At 49.3% G+C, this 20146-nt stretch overlaps 1 protein-coding gene across 1 annotated transcript in view; it reads left to right on the top strand.

Annotated features, from left to right (window-relative positions):
- The window catches only part of COL4A2 (collagen type IV alpha 2 chain), a 178510-nt gene that overhangs the window by 145026 nt on the left and 13338 nt on the right, over positions 1-20146 (top strand). Inside the window, exons 29-36 of the mRNA XM_081128618.1 lie at positions 7611-7832; positions 10433-10594; positions 12041-12211; positions 12998-13141; positions 14762-14884; positions 15228-15409; positions 18013-18076; positions 18261-18335. Coding sequence (XP_080984744.1) covers positions 7611-7832; positions 10433-10594; positions 12041-12211; positions 12998-13141; positions 14762-14884; positions 15228-15409; positions 18013-18076; positions 18261-18335 — 1143 coding nt within the window. The remainder of the gene's footprint in view (positions 1-7610; positions 7833-10432; positions 10595-12040; positions 12212-12997; positions 13142-14761; positions 14885-15227; positions 15410-18012; positions 18077-18260; positions 18336-20146) is intronic.

The following is a 20146-nucleotide window of genomic DNA, read 5'->3' as shown; positions in this document are numbered from 1 at the left end:
GAGTCAGCAGTTTGAACATTCCATCTACATGTGACACAAGCAAAGAATTCTCTATGTCATTTAGTGGCTCAAAGAGCTTCAGCCACTTACTCACCTGTATATGGAGGGAAATGGATGTGTTTCTGGTAATGGACTGTGGTGTGAAGTAGGGAGTACCTGCTTGGGTGTCAGCATGCTCTATATGATTCAGTGTCCCCAAACCCAGGTGTCCTGCCGGAGCCCGCCAGCAGAGTCGAACGGTCCTGAGGAAGGGGTGAGGATGAAGAAAAGACAGACACAAAAAAGATGGGATCGGGAGGGCTGCAGCTCATTCCTGTTGCCAGCTGCCAGCCCCGAGTTTATTTTCTCGGCTCAATATATACAGACACTGTTGATTGTGCTGAATAGCACCCCGCCCCACATTTCTTCCCTTAGCCCGATACTAAGTAATTCCTCCACGGTCCTACGAATTCCTTTTCAGAGTAAACACCCTGCCTCCTGCAGGAGCTCAGGCCTTGGAAAGTATCCTTATCTCGGCTTCTAATGGGAACTTTTGGGGAGGATTGAGTCCTTGGCTTGGTATGTGGCTTAACTATCCTTTAACCCTTCAGGCCGGGGCCAGCTTCCTAATTAGCCTTTCTAGAATTTAGTATTGCTTTGGTGCCTCAAGGACTGGGTCAGGGAGCAGGAGAGCACCTCTGCAGCTCACCCAGGCAGCTCCTCTGTGCCTGGGGCCACAGCAGCTCACCCACATCTCCCCAGGAGCAGGGGAGCACATCCGCAGCTCACCTAGGCACTGTGCCTGGGGCCACAGCAGCTCACCCACATCTCCCTGGGAGCAGGGGAGCACATCCGCAGCTCACCCAGGCAGCTCCTCTGTGCCTGGGGCCACAGCAGCTCACCCACATCTCCCTGGGAGCAGGGGAGCACATCCGCAGCTCACCTAGGCACTGTGCCTGGGGCCACAGCAGCTCACCCACATCTCCCAGGGAGCAGGGGAGCACTTCTGCAGCTCACACAGGCAGCTCCTCCTTGCCTAGGGCCACAACGGCTCCCCACATCTCCCCCCTATTTATTACTTTGAGACACCGTTATCTATTGCCTGCAGGCGTAGCATGTGGAGATCACGGCGAATTTCTTTAATTCCTTTTATACCCATTTTTAGGAAGAGGGGTAAACATAACATTATTGTAAGGATAAAGAAAGCCAAGCAAGCCAGTCCTATAGCTAAATGTGTAACACTTCCCATGGATGGCACTATGCTAAGGATTTTGTTAATGATGTTCCCTGCTGTTCTCCCTAAGTCTTCATCTAGCTGTGGAGCATTGCGAATATCTAAGATCTCCTTGTGTAAACTCTCGATATCTAAGGACACGTTGCTGTCATGCCAAACCCCTAGGAGATGGCTTTGGATTTTTTCCCAGGGGTGCTCAGATTTGTTATACTCCTTCTGGGTGACACAGATCCATTTATATCTAGCATGGCAGGTAAAGGAAGTTCTCATTTTTAATGCCTGCACCTCATCCCCTAGATAATTAACTACATCAAATAAGGCATTAATTCTGTCATTTAACTTGATATCAATGGCCTCCTGAGTTCCTAAGGCCGTGCTCACGTTTTTAGACAGTTGGTTGACTGCATGGGCAGTCTGTACCTCTTTTGTGAGGGCCACAGCAGCGGTGGCAGCCGTGGCAATGAGGGAGGCGAGGGCGGCGATGCCCGCTGTCAGGAGACCGATGAATCGGTGCTTCTGTGGTGCTAAAGCATGCTCTACCTCTCTCCACAGTTGGAGCCCCTCATCACGACACCACGGCCCTGACACATTGACAGGCAACATCATAAAGGCAGGTTGTTGCACCACTAAGACCTGAGTACCCGAGGCCACCCCCATTACACAGTTTGCAAGAGTACAGCTGTTACAGGTCACATTATAGCCCCAATCACTTTTGGTAATTTTTACAGTCCCGACAACAAGCCCCCAAGGGTGTGGCACGCAGGCCTGAGCCCGTTGATACCGCTCAGCTGAGAGTCCGCCAACCTGGATGTGGCCTCGTTCGTCATTTGTTATGGACATATTAGGTCCCATGGCTGCAGCCAACCTCCACAGCTGTGTTTGTGGCCTTCCCCCGGGGACTGTCCAAAGGCCCTCAACAGTCCACCGATGAGTGGATCCAAGCTCAGTAAGGTTGGCCTTGTAGGGGCTCCAGTCCTGCAAGGTCTCATTGACCCCGGGTATGTTCCACACCGTGGCCTTGTCCTTCCTGCAGGTAGCCCATACAGGCCCCCTGGTATGGTTCCTAGTGTCCGGCTCACACAGAGGGACATCAGGGGCTTCCCCAATGTCCTGTTTCGGAGCCCCACTGTTTTGTAGTCCCATGAGGGTTACTCTCCACCGGGTGTAATTTCCTGCTTTTATTCTGTAGGTGGAGTTATTAATAGTCACATCAAGGTACCACTGAGGCGTCCATGTCTGGTGTGTGGTTGTGTCAAGGGTGACACACCCTGTGGCCTCAGTGATGGCAGAGAGACAAATGGGCAGCTCTCCAGTAATCCCTGGAGACGGAAGGCAGCTATGTGGCCACTGCTGAGCCCCCCAAGCCCCCATGTGTAGTTGGTATAAACAGGAACGGGCCTAAGGCCCCATTCCACAGCGTGGAGCATTGGGGGATCAGGCACATAAGCCCAATATACTTTGGCCCGTGCCGCAGGAGCTTGGCTCATCAAGAGCGCTAACATGGCCAAGAAGATGGTTGTGGCAGGAGGCGTCCCTCCTTGCCCACGAACCATGTCCTCAGCCTCCTTCATCTTTGTCTCCATCTGACTCCGGATCAGACGCCGCCTTGTTCTGATTCGGCGAGTCCGGGGCTGGTCCTCGAGACTCATCTGCTGCATTCCCTCTGTCAGTCGACTGGTTCTCCGCAAACCGCACCAGCCTCTCTGGGAGCCACCGCGCCGCCTCGGCATCCTGTGGGAAAACACAAACATGCCCTCGCCCCCAAATGAGTACTGGATCAGGACCCTGCCACTGCCCCGTGAGTGGATCTTCCCACCTCACGAGGGCATAGGTAGACCGAGACTTGGCTTGCCAAAAGCGCTGTCACCTTAGATTACATGTTGTTGAATTAAACTATTGGCATTAATATATGTATATATCAAATGACAATCCTTTTTAAAAAAAACATATCCATAATTTGCTTTCTATAGATAAAGCTGTCAGTCTTGGCTCTACAATAGCAGACCTTGGTGTGAGTGCAGCCCAGAACTCAGCATCTTACATGCACCCTACTCTTCGACAAAGCTTTGCACGTTAAGCAGTCTCCTTTCCAGGGAAAGTCAACTCAGAAGTAGGAAATAAATCACAATAAACAAGGGGTCGTTACTGGGGAGGAGAGGTGAAAAAGTCCATTTTTCATCTAGCTGTTCAGCCCTTGCTTACCTGGGTGAGCCAGCTGCCTAGAAACTGGTATGATTAAGATTTGCACATGCTGTTCTATGACAACGTCCTTGATTGTCACAAGCTATGCCGTATATTTCCAGTCGCCCTCTCCTCTTTACCACTTTACTGCTCTAAAACGACAGTTTTACTCTGATGTTCCCTGCGGTGTTTTCTTAGGATGCCTCCTTGCAGACAGCTATGCAATTTTTTCATCCATTCTTGTAGCCCTTGCATTTGCTGCTCTAAAAGTCCTAGCCACCCTCCAGACCCTTCCTCCTTGGGCTTTTCCTCCATTACCATGAGCCATTCATCCTCCTCACTGTATCGAGCCACGGCGTCCTCTAAGTCTGCCTTGTCCTGTGGACGGAGCTCATCGCCATTCTCACTACCCCCACCAACCTGTGCTAAAGCCTCTAAGGCCGGGGGACAAGGATTCTAAGGCAGAGGCTTCTCTCTATCCTTTGGAGCCGCAGCCCCAGGACCTCCGTCCTCTGTGGCTCTCCCCCACCACTTGCTTTCTGGGTCAAGATCTAGATAGTCCCTAATCAGGGTCCAGAGGGAAAGTGTTTCTACCGGCACCTCCGAGGGCCCATGGAGCGAATAATGCGTCTGCAGCTGTTTTCCAACCCACTGCCACGTTTCCCTGTTAACTGTGCCCTCTTTAGGGAACCAGGGGCAGATCTCCTCTACAAAGCTTAGAAACTTAAATATTTGTGCACTAGTGACCTTATCTCCCCTGGCTTTAAGCATACTTTTCAGCACTTAGACAAACAATTCTATACTACTTTCCTGTCCCATGATTTTTTACTCCCGACTGTAAATCAACTGCAATTTGTTCGCGCACCAACCTCTTACTTTTGTTCTCGGACGCGTCCCTTCCGCGACGTCCTTCACCGGATCCTTACTCTCAGGTCCCTGTTCGGGCGCCACTTGCCGGAGCCCGCCGGCAGAGTCGAACGGTCCTGAGGAAGGGGTGAGGATGAAGAAAAGACAGACACAAAAAAGATGGGATCGGGAGGGCTGCAGCTCATTCCTGTTGCCAGCTGCCAGCCCCGAGTTTATTTTTTCAGCTTAATAAATACAGACACTGTTGATTGTGCTGAATAGCACCCCGCCCCACATTTCTTCCCTTAGCCCGATACTAAGTAATTCCTCCAAGGTCCTACGAATGCCTTTTCAGAGTAAACACCCTGCCTCCTGCAGGAGCTCAGGCCTTGGAAAGTATCCTTATCTCGGCTTCTAATGGGAACTTTTGGGGAGGATTGAGTCCTTGGCTTGGTATGTGGCTTAACTATCCTTTAACCCTTCAGGCCGGGGCCAGCTTCCTAATTAGCCTTTCTAGAATTTAGTATTGCTTTGGTGCCTCAAGGACTGGGTCAGGGAGCAGGAGAGCACCTCTGCAGCTCACCCAGGCAGCTCCTCTGTGCCTGGGGCCACAGCAGCTCATCCACATCTCCCTGGGAGCAGGGGAGCACATCCGCAGCTCACCTAGGCACTGTGCCTGGGGCCACAGCAGCTCACCCACATCTCCCTGGGAGCAGGGGAGCACATCCGCAGCTCACCTAGGCACTGTGCCTGGGGCCACAGCAGCTCACCCACATCTCCCTGGGAGCAGGGGAGCACATCCGCAGCTCACCCAGGCAGCTCCTCTGTGCCTGGGGCCACAGCAGCTCACCCACATCTCCCAGGGAGCAGGGGAGCACTTCTGCAGCTCACACAGGCAGCTCTTCCATGCCTAGGGCCACAACGGCTCCCCACAGTGTCCCTTTGTGGTTATGGACAAAACAGTGTGAATGTGACTGGTTGCTTGGTATACGGAGACTATGCATTTTGGAATTGTATTATTTAAATAAAACTGTAGAAGTCACTAAGGTCACCCAAGGCCAAGCATCCTCCCTCAGAGTTCTGGTCAGATGTTCTCCCAGCCTCTACAAGAATCACTCTTGTCACCCAGCACCTGTGAAACATTGAAACGCTCTTATTGCTGGAAATGGGATTTGCCTCCCAGCAGGTTCTCCGTCAGTTGTTCCTTGAGCCAGTGGTTCTACCGCATAATCACCCTTCACTCACATTGGGGGAGAGCAGTCATATCTCCCCACAGCCATCTCAGGAATGGGCAGAACTGACCCCGGGAACACACACTTTCTTTTTATGACATAATTTCCATGCCCTCAGAATTCATCCTTCCATGAGTGCCCTCCAGCCTGTCAGCACTCATTTCCAACTGGGCTCCAGACACTGAATAAATGTTCTGCATGTCTGGACTATCACACCGAACAGTGGGTCTGTGTGTCCTTGGGCTTAGGTCCTTAGTAAATATTTTCAGTGAAGATTCGGTGAATTTTGCCTCTTCCCTGCCCTACACTCAGACAAGTGGCTTAATCCTAAATGGAGAACTTTGCCTCGGTCCCTGATAGGTTTCCTCCCTGGATTCAGTGTTCCAGCCCATAGAGATTTTTGGAAACCTTTATCGCTGCCTTTCATATTATGCATCTCGCTGTGTTTTGCAAAATTGGGAGGCATACTCCTATGTCTTTTGTTTAGACATTGGTGCAAACCCTGCCTTGGAGAGAAACAAAGTTTATCTGCCGCACCAGAGGGCCAGACTGTTTCATCCTATTGCCCTGCTGGGAGCACCAACATGTTTAGGAGTTAGAGCATTGCCAGTCGGTTGATAGATACCACATGTACAAAAGTTAAGTGTGCATTTTTTTGAGAGGAGAACAATTCATTAATACCTTCTTGCCTTGAATATGAAGGGTACCTAGTAGTCATAATTTACATGCCCAGACGTGGGCGTGAACTGCATAGGGTGTGAACTGCATGGCGTTCTCCTGGCGAGGAGAATGAGTGGATGTGCCCGTTATCCGGAGGGTTGGGAAGCGGACAAAGCCTGGTCTATTCTGAAATGTAAGCCCTTAAGTGAATGGGGCCACTGGGTACATCAGAGGGACAGGGTAGAGGAGGAACTGACGTATTCAGTTTTGAAATGCATGTCACTCTCAGTGGTGATGGAATATACTGTACTTCCCTTACCACATGTGGAAGAAAATACAATGCCCAACTTCAAAGACTACAGAACACACCCAGAGTCTATTCCGGAAATAAGACCCGCATATGCACTCGCACCCACAAGTTTCAGTGCAGGGTTCCCATGCATAGTTTTTAATGTTTCCATGAACTCCATCTTTCCTTACATGGGTAAATCACATCATTAAAACTCTGAACTAGGGTCCAGCTAATTAATTTTTGGGTTATGTCCAGATCCTTTGTTCTGTGTCCCAAACACAGCCATACCATTCAGCCCAGCTTCCAGTTCCCAGCTCCCAGCTCCCAGCTCCCAGCTCCCAGCTCCCAGCTCCCAGCTCCCAGCTCCCAGCTCCCAGCTCCCAGCTCCCAGCTCCCAGCTCCCAGCGGCAAACTTTACCGTCCCAGGAAAGGCCCGAGGCCCCATGCAGGGGGTCTTTTCGTCAGGTACACCACACAGAAGGGGCAGCCACTGCCTCCCTTCCCACAGTCTGCACACCAAGGCTGAGGCAGGAATGACCACAAGACTCTTTCCTTCTGAACAAACACATGACTGTTCCTGCAGTTCAGTCTGAGGTCACACCGGAATAAAGACCCTGACGGGGAAGTGGTGGTGAGAACACTTGACCCAGTGGCATCCAAGAAAGGCACAAATGCTCGAGCACATGACAGCCACGTCCCTCCATCCAAATATGGGCAGTTGACAGTCACAATGACAAAGGGCTATCGATTCCCTTTCAGAGCCTTTCTGAATTGACTAATGACCAGGGAGAGAGTTATAGGGATCAGAGTTTGGGCTCTGAGGGGTCGTCCATCACACCACTCTGACCCTCATTGCACACACATCCTGGAAGGTCCCACAAAAGCTGTCTTTTGGGATTGTTTGCACAACATGGGATACCATGAATAATGACAATTTATGTCCAAGGAGGAGTTGGCTCTGAAGGCCTCATCCACTGTAGCTAAATTGTAGGGCTGGGGCCCAGACAGCAGAGGGAGGCAGGAAGCCTTGTGAGTACTGAGGGCTCCAAGATGGGCAGCAGGGCCAGGGCTTGAGCTGAGGACCCCAACTGCAAACCCTCGGGGTCTCCAGCCTTTTTCTGATACCTCTCTTAGAGCATTACAATGCTGACCTTCGGTTGTGAGGATGAACCATGTTTCCTTTTAGGGTTTGTGGGACCCCGAGGATCCAAAGGCTTGGCGGGCCTCCCTGGCCCAGATGGACTCCCAGGTCCCAGCGGCGCACCAGGACCAGCTGGGCCACCAGGGGACAAGGGCATTCCTGGCGAAGTCCTGGGAGCCCAGCCTGGACCCCGAGGAGATGCTGGACTGCCCGGACACCCTGGACTGAAAGGCCTTCCTGGAGACAGAGGCCCACCTGGATTCAGGGGTAAGTCACCACGGCAGGAGGGGAGCAGGGGGTCTGATCCCACTGCACCGTGGCTCCCAGGGTGGCTCCGAAATCCCTTCTGGGGGATTTGGTAAGAAGAGACCGCACCGTATGGCACAAGTCTTACTTTTTCTTTTCCCCACTTAGTTCCAGCGTCCCTCCGGAATGTTTTTAGGACAAGAATCATCCTGTGCTTACCTTGTGTAGCCAGGAGCCACATGCAGACAAAACTGTGTCCGGCTTGCTTGGCTGTACTGGGCAGTTACAAAGGGGACCTACACAGCCGGGTTTCTGAGCAGAACTTCCAAATAACATCTCACACGAATTCATGGATCAGATTTTATTTAGCTGAGGGCAGCTGATTTTCTGTATTGTTCCTTTTTTACCAGATGTTCAATAAATGGAAATTGACTTAAACTATTGAGCTCCACAGATAACTGAAAGAACAAAATGCCTCAACCCAATTTTTAAGGCAACCACTTAAGTAGCAGAGGTCATTTAACCATTTATCCCTGGCCTGGCCTATTCACTTCTATGAGGGAGGCACTCCAGAAACTTGCGCTCAGACCAACCTCCACCCTCTTGGCCACGGTTCCCATGACCTTCCTTGGTCAGCACTCTCGGTTCATGCAGCCATAAAGGCGCTGGGTGGTGAAGTCCCCTTGTCTGTCCTTGTAGAAGAACAAAGTATTGTGGGAGGAGCCCGGCTTCCCAGTAAACTTCACTGCCTGCAGCACAGCCTGCCTGCTCTCCTGACTCCACCCTCAGCCACTAGCAATCCTACTTTCCCCGGAGCTGTGAACTCTAAAGATAGAACCCAAAAATAATTGTCCTCATTTCCCACAGTGAAACTGGAGTGCGTGAGAATTTATGCATCCTGCTTACTGCATACCTTTCTCCCCGATATGGTTTAAGAAATCAGATAACTGGGACATGGGCTTGAGAGTCTGGGTTGGTCCAAGACTAAGTTGATCCCTTTCATTATTGACCCCCTGCCCCAGTTCCCCCTGTGTCTGCATCTTCTTCTCAAGCCAGCCCTGCACACTTGGGGGGCTGGTCAGGGATAGATGAACGAGTGACCCTGAGAGTCATTGGAGAAACATTATGCAAATGGCAGACGTTGGCCCTTCTACTGGTATTAATTGGATGAATGTAACAAACTTTATGTTCCAAGAAGAAAGGAGAATATGCCCAAATATAAGGAGGCCCGGAGAGTTAGTATTCAAAAAAAAAAAAATCTAGAAGAAAATATATGCTCATAGTTATCTGACCCCTGGCTAAGGCAGGGTATTCTAGACATAAAATCAAGGAAAGAAAACACACACACAAAATGTGTAAAATGCACACAAATCTTAACATTCTACATGTCAAAAACAAAATGAAAATTTGGGAAGCAGAGTAAACTTTGAAATAGATATGAAGGAAAGTAAGTTAATGTATATGAGGAATCCTGAAATCTATAAGAAAAAAATCCAAAACCCCTAAGGGAAAATATCAAGGAAGAAAAAAAAATTTCACCAGAAAGCAAAAACTAAGAGAGAGAAATGTAACTCATAATCGAAAGCATGCAGAGTGAAACAGCTCGCACCTCACGCTTTCCTCGGTGTTGGCCCGCCTGGCTTCCGTCTGCTTCAGCACCAGCTCTCCGTGCCGGGAAGGAGTGGGAGGAAAACACGCAGGGCAGCCCTGCCGGGCGTGGCTCAGCGGTTGAGCGTCGACCTAGGATCCAGGCGATCAGGGTTCGATTCCTGGTCAGGGGACATGCCCGGGTTGCGGGCTGCAGCTGATCAATGACTCTCCCATCATTGATGTTTCTATCTCTCTCTCTCCCTCTCCTTTCCTCTCCCTGAAATCAATAAAGATATAATTTTTTAAAAAAAACACACAGGGCAGGCGCTCTGAGATCAGTGTGACGTGCAGTAAAAAAGCATCGAGTTCGCGTTTGCTTTGACCCACCAAGTCTCTTTCTAGGACACGTTCCTAAAGAAATGACTGACAACGTGGGCACAGATATACAGGGTGTCCCCCCAAAAAGGTATACACACTTAACACTGATAGCTCAATTAATATTTCTTTTCAGATTTAACCCATTGGAATTAATAATGTACAATAAGTGTGTATACATTTTTGGGACACCCTGTATATATACCAAAAACCTCTTCCTTATAACACTGTTTGTAAGAACAAAAAAAAGATGTGGAGAGGACCAAATGTGTCCACGTGATAGGAGATTATTCATGTAGTCATTTAACATGCTTATAAAGAGTATTTTAAATGTAGCAAGATGCTCAAAATATGAAGTCAAGTGAAAAAAAGCTAGATTAAAATTTTACTTATAGTGTAATGTCAGTATTGGACAATATCTATTTCTAGGTATATTTATGTGAATAGAAAAATGGCCAGAAGATGTTAGTAATTATCTCAGGGTGATGGCATGAGTTACGTTGATCTTATCTTTTGTGCTTCTTTATATTTTCCAGAGTCCCTACAATCCAGAAAAAAATGAAATCCTATTTTTATAGAACAACTCTGAGGATGTTGATGTCATTTACAATGAACCGTATGGGTTGGCCTCACAGCTCTTGTCTCAATTGTTGCAGGAAGCCAAGGGATGCCAGGAATGCCGGGCCTGAAGGGTCACCCAGGCTTCCCAGGACCTTTAGGACAACCAGGACTGCCTGGACCACCTGGACAGCATGGCTACCCTGGAGCTCCTGGCCAGGAGGGGCCCTTGGGGCTGCCAGGCGGCGTAGGCAATGAAGGTAAGGGTCCCACTCTCCCATCAAGGGGTCAGAGCCTCACTCATACTGAAAAACCACCACCCCCCCTGAGGAGTTATCACACTGCTCCAAGAACCCCTCCCCTTCTCACGAATTGCAGGGTTGCTGAAAGTACCCTACATTGCATCGCTTAGACAACAGAAATTTATTTTCTCACAGTTCTAGAAGCTGGAAGTCCAACATCAAGGTGTCAGCAGAGTTGGTTCCTCCTGGGGCCTCTCTCCTTGGCTTGTAGATGACTGCCTTCTCCCTGTGTCCCCAGAGAGGCTGGGAGGTGGCCACAGTCGTGCTGGAGGAAGTCAAGGGCCCCTTTGTCGATCAGGAACCATTCAGGATGACCCTAGTTCTCTCATTTGCCATAGTCAGGTGACAGCTAAATACAGAGCATTGCATGACTGGTAAAAATCCATGCGAAAGCCCTGCCCTAAACGAGCCTGCAGTTTAGCTGGGGAATTATATACATAAAAGGCTTGCGTTTCAGCAGAGCCGGCCAACGGGGTGACCAGACCCTGAGGCTCCCAATTTCCCAGGGGGCAGGGAGCCAGGCAGGCTGGAGCAATCCTGGGAAAAAGAGATGAGACAAGCCAGGCATGGAAGATGGGCATGCCTGTAGCGGGGTCCTTCCCAGGAGGAATAGGGCAGGCAGAGGCGGGAATGCCCAAGGAAATGTGTTTGGTGCTGTGTTCCCCTAAACTGGCTGGGGAGAGAGCTTATTCTGAGGAGGGGACTGGTGGTCTGGACAGGAAGATAGGGCCCCCGCTTAGAAGACATTGAATGTTGAGCTGAGGAGTCAGATCCCCTGGGCACAGGAGCTGGTGGGAGTTTTTAACAAAAGGCTGCATTAAGAAAGCTGGCAGCTGTGTGGCAGGAGACTGAGGGAGAGTGGTGAGTGTGGCACAGTGGCAGCCCTGATGAGAAAATGAGGCAGGAGCAGGGGGGAGGGGAAGGGGAAGGGGAGGCCGGGAGCAGCCACCTGGGCAGGTGCAGTCCTCTCCTAGAACTTAATCCCCAGGCTGAGTCAGGGATGGCCAAGAGGGACAGGCAGCCCAGAATAATCTCTGAGATCACATCCCATCTTAGAGTTGGCAGATCCCCTATACCCACCTGATATCCCACCACCATAACTTCATTCCTTTGGATTCCAAAGTCAAGAGGGCTTGAGTGGAGAAAGTCTGATTTGTCTAGAAGTCACTTGAGCTTCCAGCTTTCAAAGAAAGACCTCTTTAGGAAAGCCAGCCCTGCGGATTTTCTACATACAGTGGCCACACCTTTAAAACTCACCTTTACAGTTAGTTTCTCATTTTCCTTCCAAGAAGTTTTTATCAAAAAAGGTTTTGTTATCAATGCCTCAAAAGTATTGTAAGAGACATATTTTCTGTGTGTGGTGTGTCCATCCTGTTATATATTTCTTCCCCCTCTCTTGGACAGGTCTGCCTGGAGAAAGAGGGGACCCAGGGGACACAGGTGTCCCTGGACCTTTGGGCATGAAAGGTGTACCTGGTGACAGAGGTGACCCTGGTTTGTTGGGCGAGAGAGGTCCTCAAGGAAACCCTGGCTTTAAAGGAATGGCCGGAATGCCTGGTATCCCTGGGCCAAAAGGTAACTGTATAACATGACAAGGAATCACCTGATAGGGTGTTAGGCATGTTAAACTTGGATTTGGGACAGTCCCACGTGCCTGCAGGCTGAAGCCTCAGGACTCCTGTCCTCCAGAGGCATCAATCCCTGGGAAAACTGGCTAATGCTGTTAGGCTGGGCATGGCTGATGTGCCCAGAATGCTCATTTCTTAATTTACCAAGAGAGAGTGACTGCCTGAGAGGCCCCCTCAGGAGACAAGATTCAGACCCAGAGGCTAGCTGGTGAACAGAAACTGAAATAAAGGACTATGCTTGGTCCCCAGCATAGGTTTATTTGCACACAAACAGGCTGACTCATCTAGAAGTGGAGCCCTAAGGCTTTTGACCATTGCTGGAGACACAGTGGTCTTACTCCCCAGTGGTTCTCTGCCAGATCTCCATGCTGGGAGTGGCATCAACACACATTAACTTCTGGTGCCCCTTCGCACCTCTTCTCGCTGGGCCCACAAGCCTAGGAGACCTCCCAGTTTTCCTCATGTCCTTCTGGCTGACTGCTGTTCATTTGTGTACGTTTCCTCCCCAGTGGCCAGACAGAAGACGAGCAGGTTCTGTGCCCCTCAGTCTGGACGTAGGTCAGCAGACAAGCCCCTTGGGCAATGGTATCCTGCAAATCCCTGGTTTAGGTTAAGAATCTTAGCCTATTCTCACATGAGTTACTCTGTGGGAATGTCGCAGATGAGTGAAACCGAAATATTGTGCATTTATTTATCCATGCCTAACCCAGGACTTTTCCTGTTCACTCTGCAGGTCTTAGAGGTTCACCAGGGATGGATGGTTTCCAAGGCATGATTGGGCCCCAAGGAAGACCTGGGGTTCCAGGACACAAAGGAGAACCTGGATTGTTTGGAGTTCCAGGGCAAAAGGGTCTGGCTGGTATGCCAGGTGGAAAAGGTATGCCTACTTCTCTTAAGGTCTTTCCCACAGGGTTCACTCTCACTTTCATGGGGGCATAACACTGCTCAGATGAATCTTTTAGAAACCCAAAAAGCTAGACACTGTTTAAAAGACATAAACAGCCCTAGCTGGTTTGGCTCTAGTGGTTAGAGCATAAGCCCACAGACTGAAGGGTCTCGGGTTCTAATCCCAGCAAGGGCACGTAATTTGATTGCAGGCTTGATCCCCGGCCCCACTTGGGGTGCATGCTGGAGGCAGCCAATCGATGTGTCTCTCTCGCATCGATGTTTCTCTCTCCCTTCCACTATCTCTGAAAAGCAGTGGAAAAAATATCCTCGGGTGTAGATTAAAAATAAATACACAAACTAATAAAAACTAGGGTTAGGGAAGAGTTAGGAATTGGCTTTTAATGGGCGCAGGATTACTTTCTGGAGTGATAAAAATGTTCTGAAGTTAGGTGATGGTGATGGTTGCACAACTGTAAGTACATTAAAAACCACTGAATTATTCTCTTTAAATGAGTGAATTGTATGCTATGCAAATTATATCTCAGTAAAGCTGTTTTTTAGAAATGTAATTACTCTTCAAAGAGTTAAAACTTATACAGATTCTTAGAAAAATAGAAATTACAGTCTAGGGCACTACATTTTCCAAGCTTTCTACTCATACTTAAAATTTCAATTAATCTTCATTTTAATTTAGGGTTTACAGGCCACTGAGCAAAAACTGATATTTTACAATTAAATTTAAAATGAAGTTACACTTGGATTCTGCACCATTTTCTTTCCAGCTCCACTACACCATTCCCTCCAGCGTCCTTGGCAGGAAGTAAACTGTGGGAGTGCCTGGCCCTCCACTGGACAGCAAGCTCTCCAAGGACTAGAACAATTTACAGTGCTTTTGTTCCCCTCCGTTTCTAGCCCAGGGCTACAAACTCAATAAATGTTCAGTGAATGGAACTAAATTCTTTCCATTCGGCTGACTCTCACTTACCAGCTGCCCTCCCAGTGAACACAGATTCTGGAACATTCTCAGCCTGGACCTTATAGCACAATTCTCCGACTTGTCCACAGCCTCCCAAGCCCCCTGACCAGTTTATGAACTCCTTGTAAGTTCCCTGGCAGCACCCCACCCTCGTATTACTGTGACCGCCCCAGGTCTGGCTGACCCGTTGTGAATCCTGAGGCTCAGCTGGTGCCTGCAGGAAGGGGATGGAGCTGGAGTCCTTCCTCATTTGATACTTACTACTTGTGGCCAAGGTTGATCGCTGTCTCATCAGAGTGCAAATAAATAACTCTCCCTCACATTCTATGACACCCTGTCACACTCATCCTTGTGTTGTCCTGGTGGCACAGCTCCTTCCATCCCGATGTGCTCTGTGCCCACACCTCCACTGTAGAGAAGGGGTTGGGGAAGGGAGAAGACAGGTATGTGTCTCTCAGAGCCCCTCACCCCCAGCCCACAGGGTTCTGGATCAGGGGACACATGTGGTCCCTCTGCTTAGAGCCTCTTGGGGCTCAGGTTTTGAAGAACAGCAGCAGCTGAGTCCTGCTCCACCTGTGTTTTTACACCCGGTCTAGGGGTAAAGTGAAATGACTGCATTCTGTTCCCTTCCAGGAAACCGAGGGGAACCAGGACCCCCAGGACCACCTCCTTTGATCGAGCCAGGAATGCCGTTGATTAAAGGGGAGAAAGGAGAAGAAGGACCTATGGGGTTGAAGGGCGACCTGGGTGTAAAAGGTGAGGTCTCATCGAAAGGCCCAGTCTGACCTCTGAGCTGTCAGACCTGTGGGGTCCCATCCCTCCCCGCCCAGCCCGGTACCTACCCCTGCCTCTCCCAGTGTGGAAGGGGAGCAGCTTCTGCACCAGAGACACCCCTGTGCCCACACCAACCTTCACTGTGTTCCAGCCCTTTTGACACCCTGACATCTCCTAGCATGGGCTCCCAGGGGGTTCTTTGAGGCCTGATTAGCCTTGCCTTCCCATTTTAAGATTTGCAGCACTGGGGACAGCAAAGTTGAACCCTTGGGGAGGGCAGGTGCCGCGTCCTCACAGGGCATTACACTCAGGGGTCTCCCTGCAGGTGTTGCAGGAATGCCGGGGATCCCTGGGCTGTCAGGCGTCCCTGGGTTGCCTGGGAGGCCCGGCTACATCAAAGGAGTCAAAGGAGACATCGGAGTTCCCGGCGTGCCCGGTTTGCCAGGATTCCCTGGTGTGCCAGGTTCCCCTGGAATTACAGGGTTTCCAGGCTTCGTAGGAAGTAGGGTAAGTGGGTACCTTTTATTCCACGTTTTATTGTCATTTCCCCTCCCCTCGCTTGTTGACTAGAGTGCCATGGCCCAGCACCTGAGGTCAAGGCACAGGTTTGGAGTTAGAGCCCGGGCTGTGTTGGGTCCCTGGGTCAGCGCAGGAAATGCTGTGCTCATGCCAGCACCGGGTGTGGTCAGAGTGCCGCCCATGCCACTGCTGTCCTTGCATGGGCTTCTGTTGGATGGAGCGCGGTGTCTGCATTTTCTCATGGGAACCTAGAGAACAAAACTTGGATTTCTAGAGATCTGAGCTCTAAACTCGAGCACATACGTGACATCGGGACTAAAGGCCCATTACCGGATCGCAGCGTGGGGGACACCTGGCCCCCCGTTTACTCATTTCTTCACTCTACATGTCTTTTGAGCATTTGCCTTCTGCCAGGCACCATGTTTTAATGGTATCAGTGGTGTCATCTCTCCACACCTGTGGCCTCACCTATAAAATGCAGGCAGTAGCTACCTTGCGGCTTTAGTGAGCGCAGGATAGATGATATGTGCAGCGTGGCACAGCGTGGCTCTCCGTAGACTATTGCACGGAATGCTCTTTCCATCCTTGTACACTTAAAAGGTATTGTGCACAGTCCTCGGCACACGACCGACTTGTTTCTGGCATTGACAGTGAGCACCACATGCGGGGGAGATCAGAAGTTCTAGCCACTCTAGCAAACCTTTAGGGACAGGCCCTGGCTTGGCCTCTGTCCAGCCCACCCTGGTGTACATGGAGTCCTCAGAATTCTTCAGGTGTCTTCCTTCCATCACCCCCAAAATCTGTACCTGAGAGGATCTTATTCCAGTCTTGTGAGCAGCTAAGTCAGGTCAATTTAAAAAAGTAAGAGGCATATATCTACGGAAGAACGCGTCTGACCACATTCCCAGCAGCTATGTTCATGAGGGTCAAAAACTGCGAAACACCCACAGGGAACAGAATAAATAAACATGGTACGTTCAGACAGTGGGCTAGTGCGCAGGAGTAAAATGAGAATTATTGACAAACGCAAAAACACTAATGAATCTCACAGACTTTATATTGAACGAAATAAGCCAGAAACAGGAAGTGCATATGATACGATTCCATTTTTATGACAAGACTATTTGATGGAGGCAAGTCAGAAGAGAGGCAGGATTATTAGTAGGAAAGGGCACCAGGGAACTTTCTAGAGTACTGAATGTTCTATGTTTTTATCTGGGTGTCACATGCGTAAGAATTCATTGAGCATCTAAGATGAATGCACTGTGCTGTATTTAAGTATAAAGCAAGCTTTAGGAAAGAAAAGAGTGTTGTCTAAGCAAGGGTTCAGCCTCCGGTACATCTTCCCACTCCTCCCGCAAAATGGGGCTTCATTAATAATTTAAGAGATGTAAGGTAAGCCGTGCTAGGAAAGGGCATTTCTGAAGTCCCAGGTTGATGCTAAAGTAGAAACCAGTGGGAGCAAGGTAGACCAGAACTCCCACCCTCCCTGTGCGGTGGAGACACTTCAAAGAGAAAAACCATGGTTTCTTTTGAGTCACAGAGTAACACATCATTCCAATCTTATGATTAACAACAAACATCGTTCAGGAGAAATCTCACTCTAGCCACAGGTGAACGTGCACAGCCATGTAATACAGAGCAAGTCTGAGAATCTCGCAGCCCAGATCAGTATCCCAATGCTGCTGCTTAATAGCTGAGTGACATTGATCATAATACTAACCTCTTCGTGCCTCAGTTTCCTCATCTGTCTTTCGCATCTACTTCATAGGGTTGTTGTGAGGATTAAAAAGCTCTTGATGCCCTTCCCGGGTGGCTCAGTTGGTTGGCGAGTCATCCCCTGCACCAAAAGTTTTCGGATTCTGTTTCCCACCAGAGTACATACCAAGGTTTCAGGTTCCCACCCCCAGACACGTCGGGGGCACGTCCGGGAGGCAGGCAACTGATCCATGTTTCTCTCTCTCTCTCTAACAAAATCAATAAAAACATATCCTCAGGTGAGGATTTAAAAAAAAAAAGTTCTTGCGATGGGACCCAACCTGCTCACCTGTGGAACGCGTGGCAGAGGGTGAGGCTGCCGTCAGCCGTGGCTATTCTTGCCACCATCATGACCACGATCTGCATCAGCGGTTACTGATTTCAATAAAGCTGCCAAGCTTGTTTCATTTTTACTACTTTACATTTAATAAGGCGGAGTAAGCAAGCCACCTAATTAATTGCACTGGAAAAAACATTAGGAGTTTTCTACAAAATGATGACATCACCCGGCCAGAGTTGCTCAGTGGTTGAGCATCGACCTAGGATCCAGGCGATCTTAGTTCGATTCCCAGTCAGGGCACATGCCCGAGTTGCGGGCTCGATCCCCAGTGGGGGCCTGCAGGAGGCAGCCGATCAATGACTCTCTCTCATTGGTGTTTCTCTTTCTCTCCCTTTCTCTCTCTTAAATCAATAAAGACATATTTAAAGGGGAAAAAATGACATCACAAACCTTGAGTGTTTTGAGCATACCAAATAGTTGAATACACTAACCTTCAAAATTACAAACTTATTTTATGAACAGACTTTTAAGATGGTTTTGTCTTTGGCTCTAGGGTGACAAGGGTGCTCCGGGGACAGCAGGTCTTTATGGCGAGAGTGGCCCCACGGGTGATTTTGGTGAGTGTCGCTCAGGCAGTGAAAATGGGACATCCACGATCCAGAGCATTCTTGGGAGATGTGTTGTGTCAGATCCACAGAACCATTAGTTATCTTGAAGCAAAGTATTCTTATTAAGAATGTAGTGCAGCAGAAGTTACAAAATTAACCACCTGTTCTCAATCAACTTTTCTGCACCTAACAGGTGATATTGGAGATACTATAAATTTACCCGGAAGCCCAGGCCAGAAGGGGGAACAGGGCACCATTGGAACACCAGGTACCTAAGTCTTTTTCCATCTCGTCCTCTCATCAACATCCCTGACCCCTCTCTGTGTTGTCACCTAGAAGCTAGCTTGCCTAATCTATCACTATGTGGTAAGCACTGTGGATCATGTTAGAGGGAATGGTTTGAGGTCTTCAAGCCCAGTGTACAAGAGATACTCTGAAATTCTTAATTAAATTAAAGCCAGAGATAAAGTTTCTCTGCCTCTCCCTGAAAGGGAAAATCGCCAGAATCAACACTCATAAAATCAACATTTTATGTGGCCCGTAAAATGAGACTCATGAAAAAGAAGCAGAGCCTGGCTCCTGGGACACATTATAGAGCATAAAACAAATGATACAGTGACTGGAGCTTCTTGTAAACAGTGAAAGGTCTAGAAGAAAGGTCAGTGGGAGTTCGGCCCATCTCTTGAGTATGGGCAGCCCCTGACCCTGAGTACATTGGGGGGCCTCATGTGAGGTCACTCTTCTCTGAGCATCCCTGAAGTTCAAGGTCAAAATTCCTGCCTATAATCATATCCCAAGGGACATTTGATAGTATGATGCCTTCTTCTGGAGATTTTATCTTGGGGGACCTCACACTGCTTAAGCTGCCTGGAGCCCCAAGTCTTTCTAGGGATAGCCCTGGTTGGGGCGAAGAGTCTGTTCATGTGATTGGCCAGTAAGGAGGATCCTGAGCTGGTTCTTTATCTAGAAAGAGCTCCAGATTGGAAAGGGGTATTCAGTCTACCATGGGATCGGAGGACTACCACTCAGGAATAGGCAGCCTCATCTACAAGCCTCTCTGGACTCATGTGGATCTATAATTTGGTTTCCCGATGGCTCTCCTTTCAGTCACAGGGTACCCTGGGCTGCTGAGCCTTCTGGCTCTTGGCTGGCTAAATCTCCTGTCCTAAATAATTACTTTGGCAATTTGGTTTATCTTGGCAGAAATGTGAGACCATCTTTGCCACATGTCACTAATGATGACCTCATTTTGCAACTGAAAATGTGTCAGGAAAGAGAAGTTACCCTTGAGGGTTTAGGTTTTAGTTAAACTGTGGGCCCAGGAAATAGACCCTCCCACTCTGTCCATTGCCAGGAGACTGTATCACAGGGCTAGAGGGGCAGTGGTGGTTTAATCAACCATCCTTGGGAGTCTTCCACTCATCCTTACCCCAGACCTACTAGGTCACCTCTGGGAGAAGCTCAAACATCTGCATGTTTAACAAATTCCCCAGATTTCCATGGCACATCACACATTAAAAACCGCTCTGATTAGTTATCTATTGATGCTTAACAAGGTACCCAAAATGCAGTGGCTTAGAACACCAACAAGCAAGTATTATCTCATATATTTTCTGAGGGTCAGGAATTTGGGAACAAGGTGGTTCTGACATGGGGTCTGTCATGAGATTCCAGTCGTGACATCGGCAGGGCTGGAGAACCCTCCTCCGAGATGGCCCTCTCTCACGGCTCCTGGTGGGAGGCCTCAGTTCCTCGACACAAGGGCCTCTCTCAAGGCTGCTTGAGTGTCCTCACAACATGGCAGTGGCTTCCTCCAGAGCAGGTGATCCAAGAGAGGTGACAAAGTGAAAAGATGAACTTTATGTCCTAAGCTTGAAGTGACACACCGTGATTTCCACGGTATCCTGGTGGTGACACAATTCAGCCCTTCAGTGTGGGAGGGGACTGCATACGGGTATGAATATCAGAATGTGGGGACCACTGGGTGCCAGCTTGGGAGCTGCTGATCTCAGGCTCAGAGGGAAGAATTAGGTAAAATACTAGTTGATGACAGAACATGTTTAGATACTCACCCCCCTT

This window comes from Miniopterus schreibersii, assembly GCF_964146895.1.
Source record: "Miniopterus schreibersii genome assembly, chromosome: 2".
NCBI classification, from domain to species: Eukaryota; Metazoa; Chordata; class Mammalia; order Chiroptera; family Miniopteridae; genus Miniopterus; species Miniopterus schreibersii.
The sequence above is the reverse complement of the archived record's forward strand: the minus strand, read 5'-3'. Positions and strand labels throughout refer to the sequence as shown.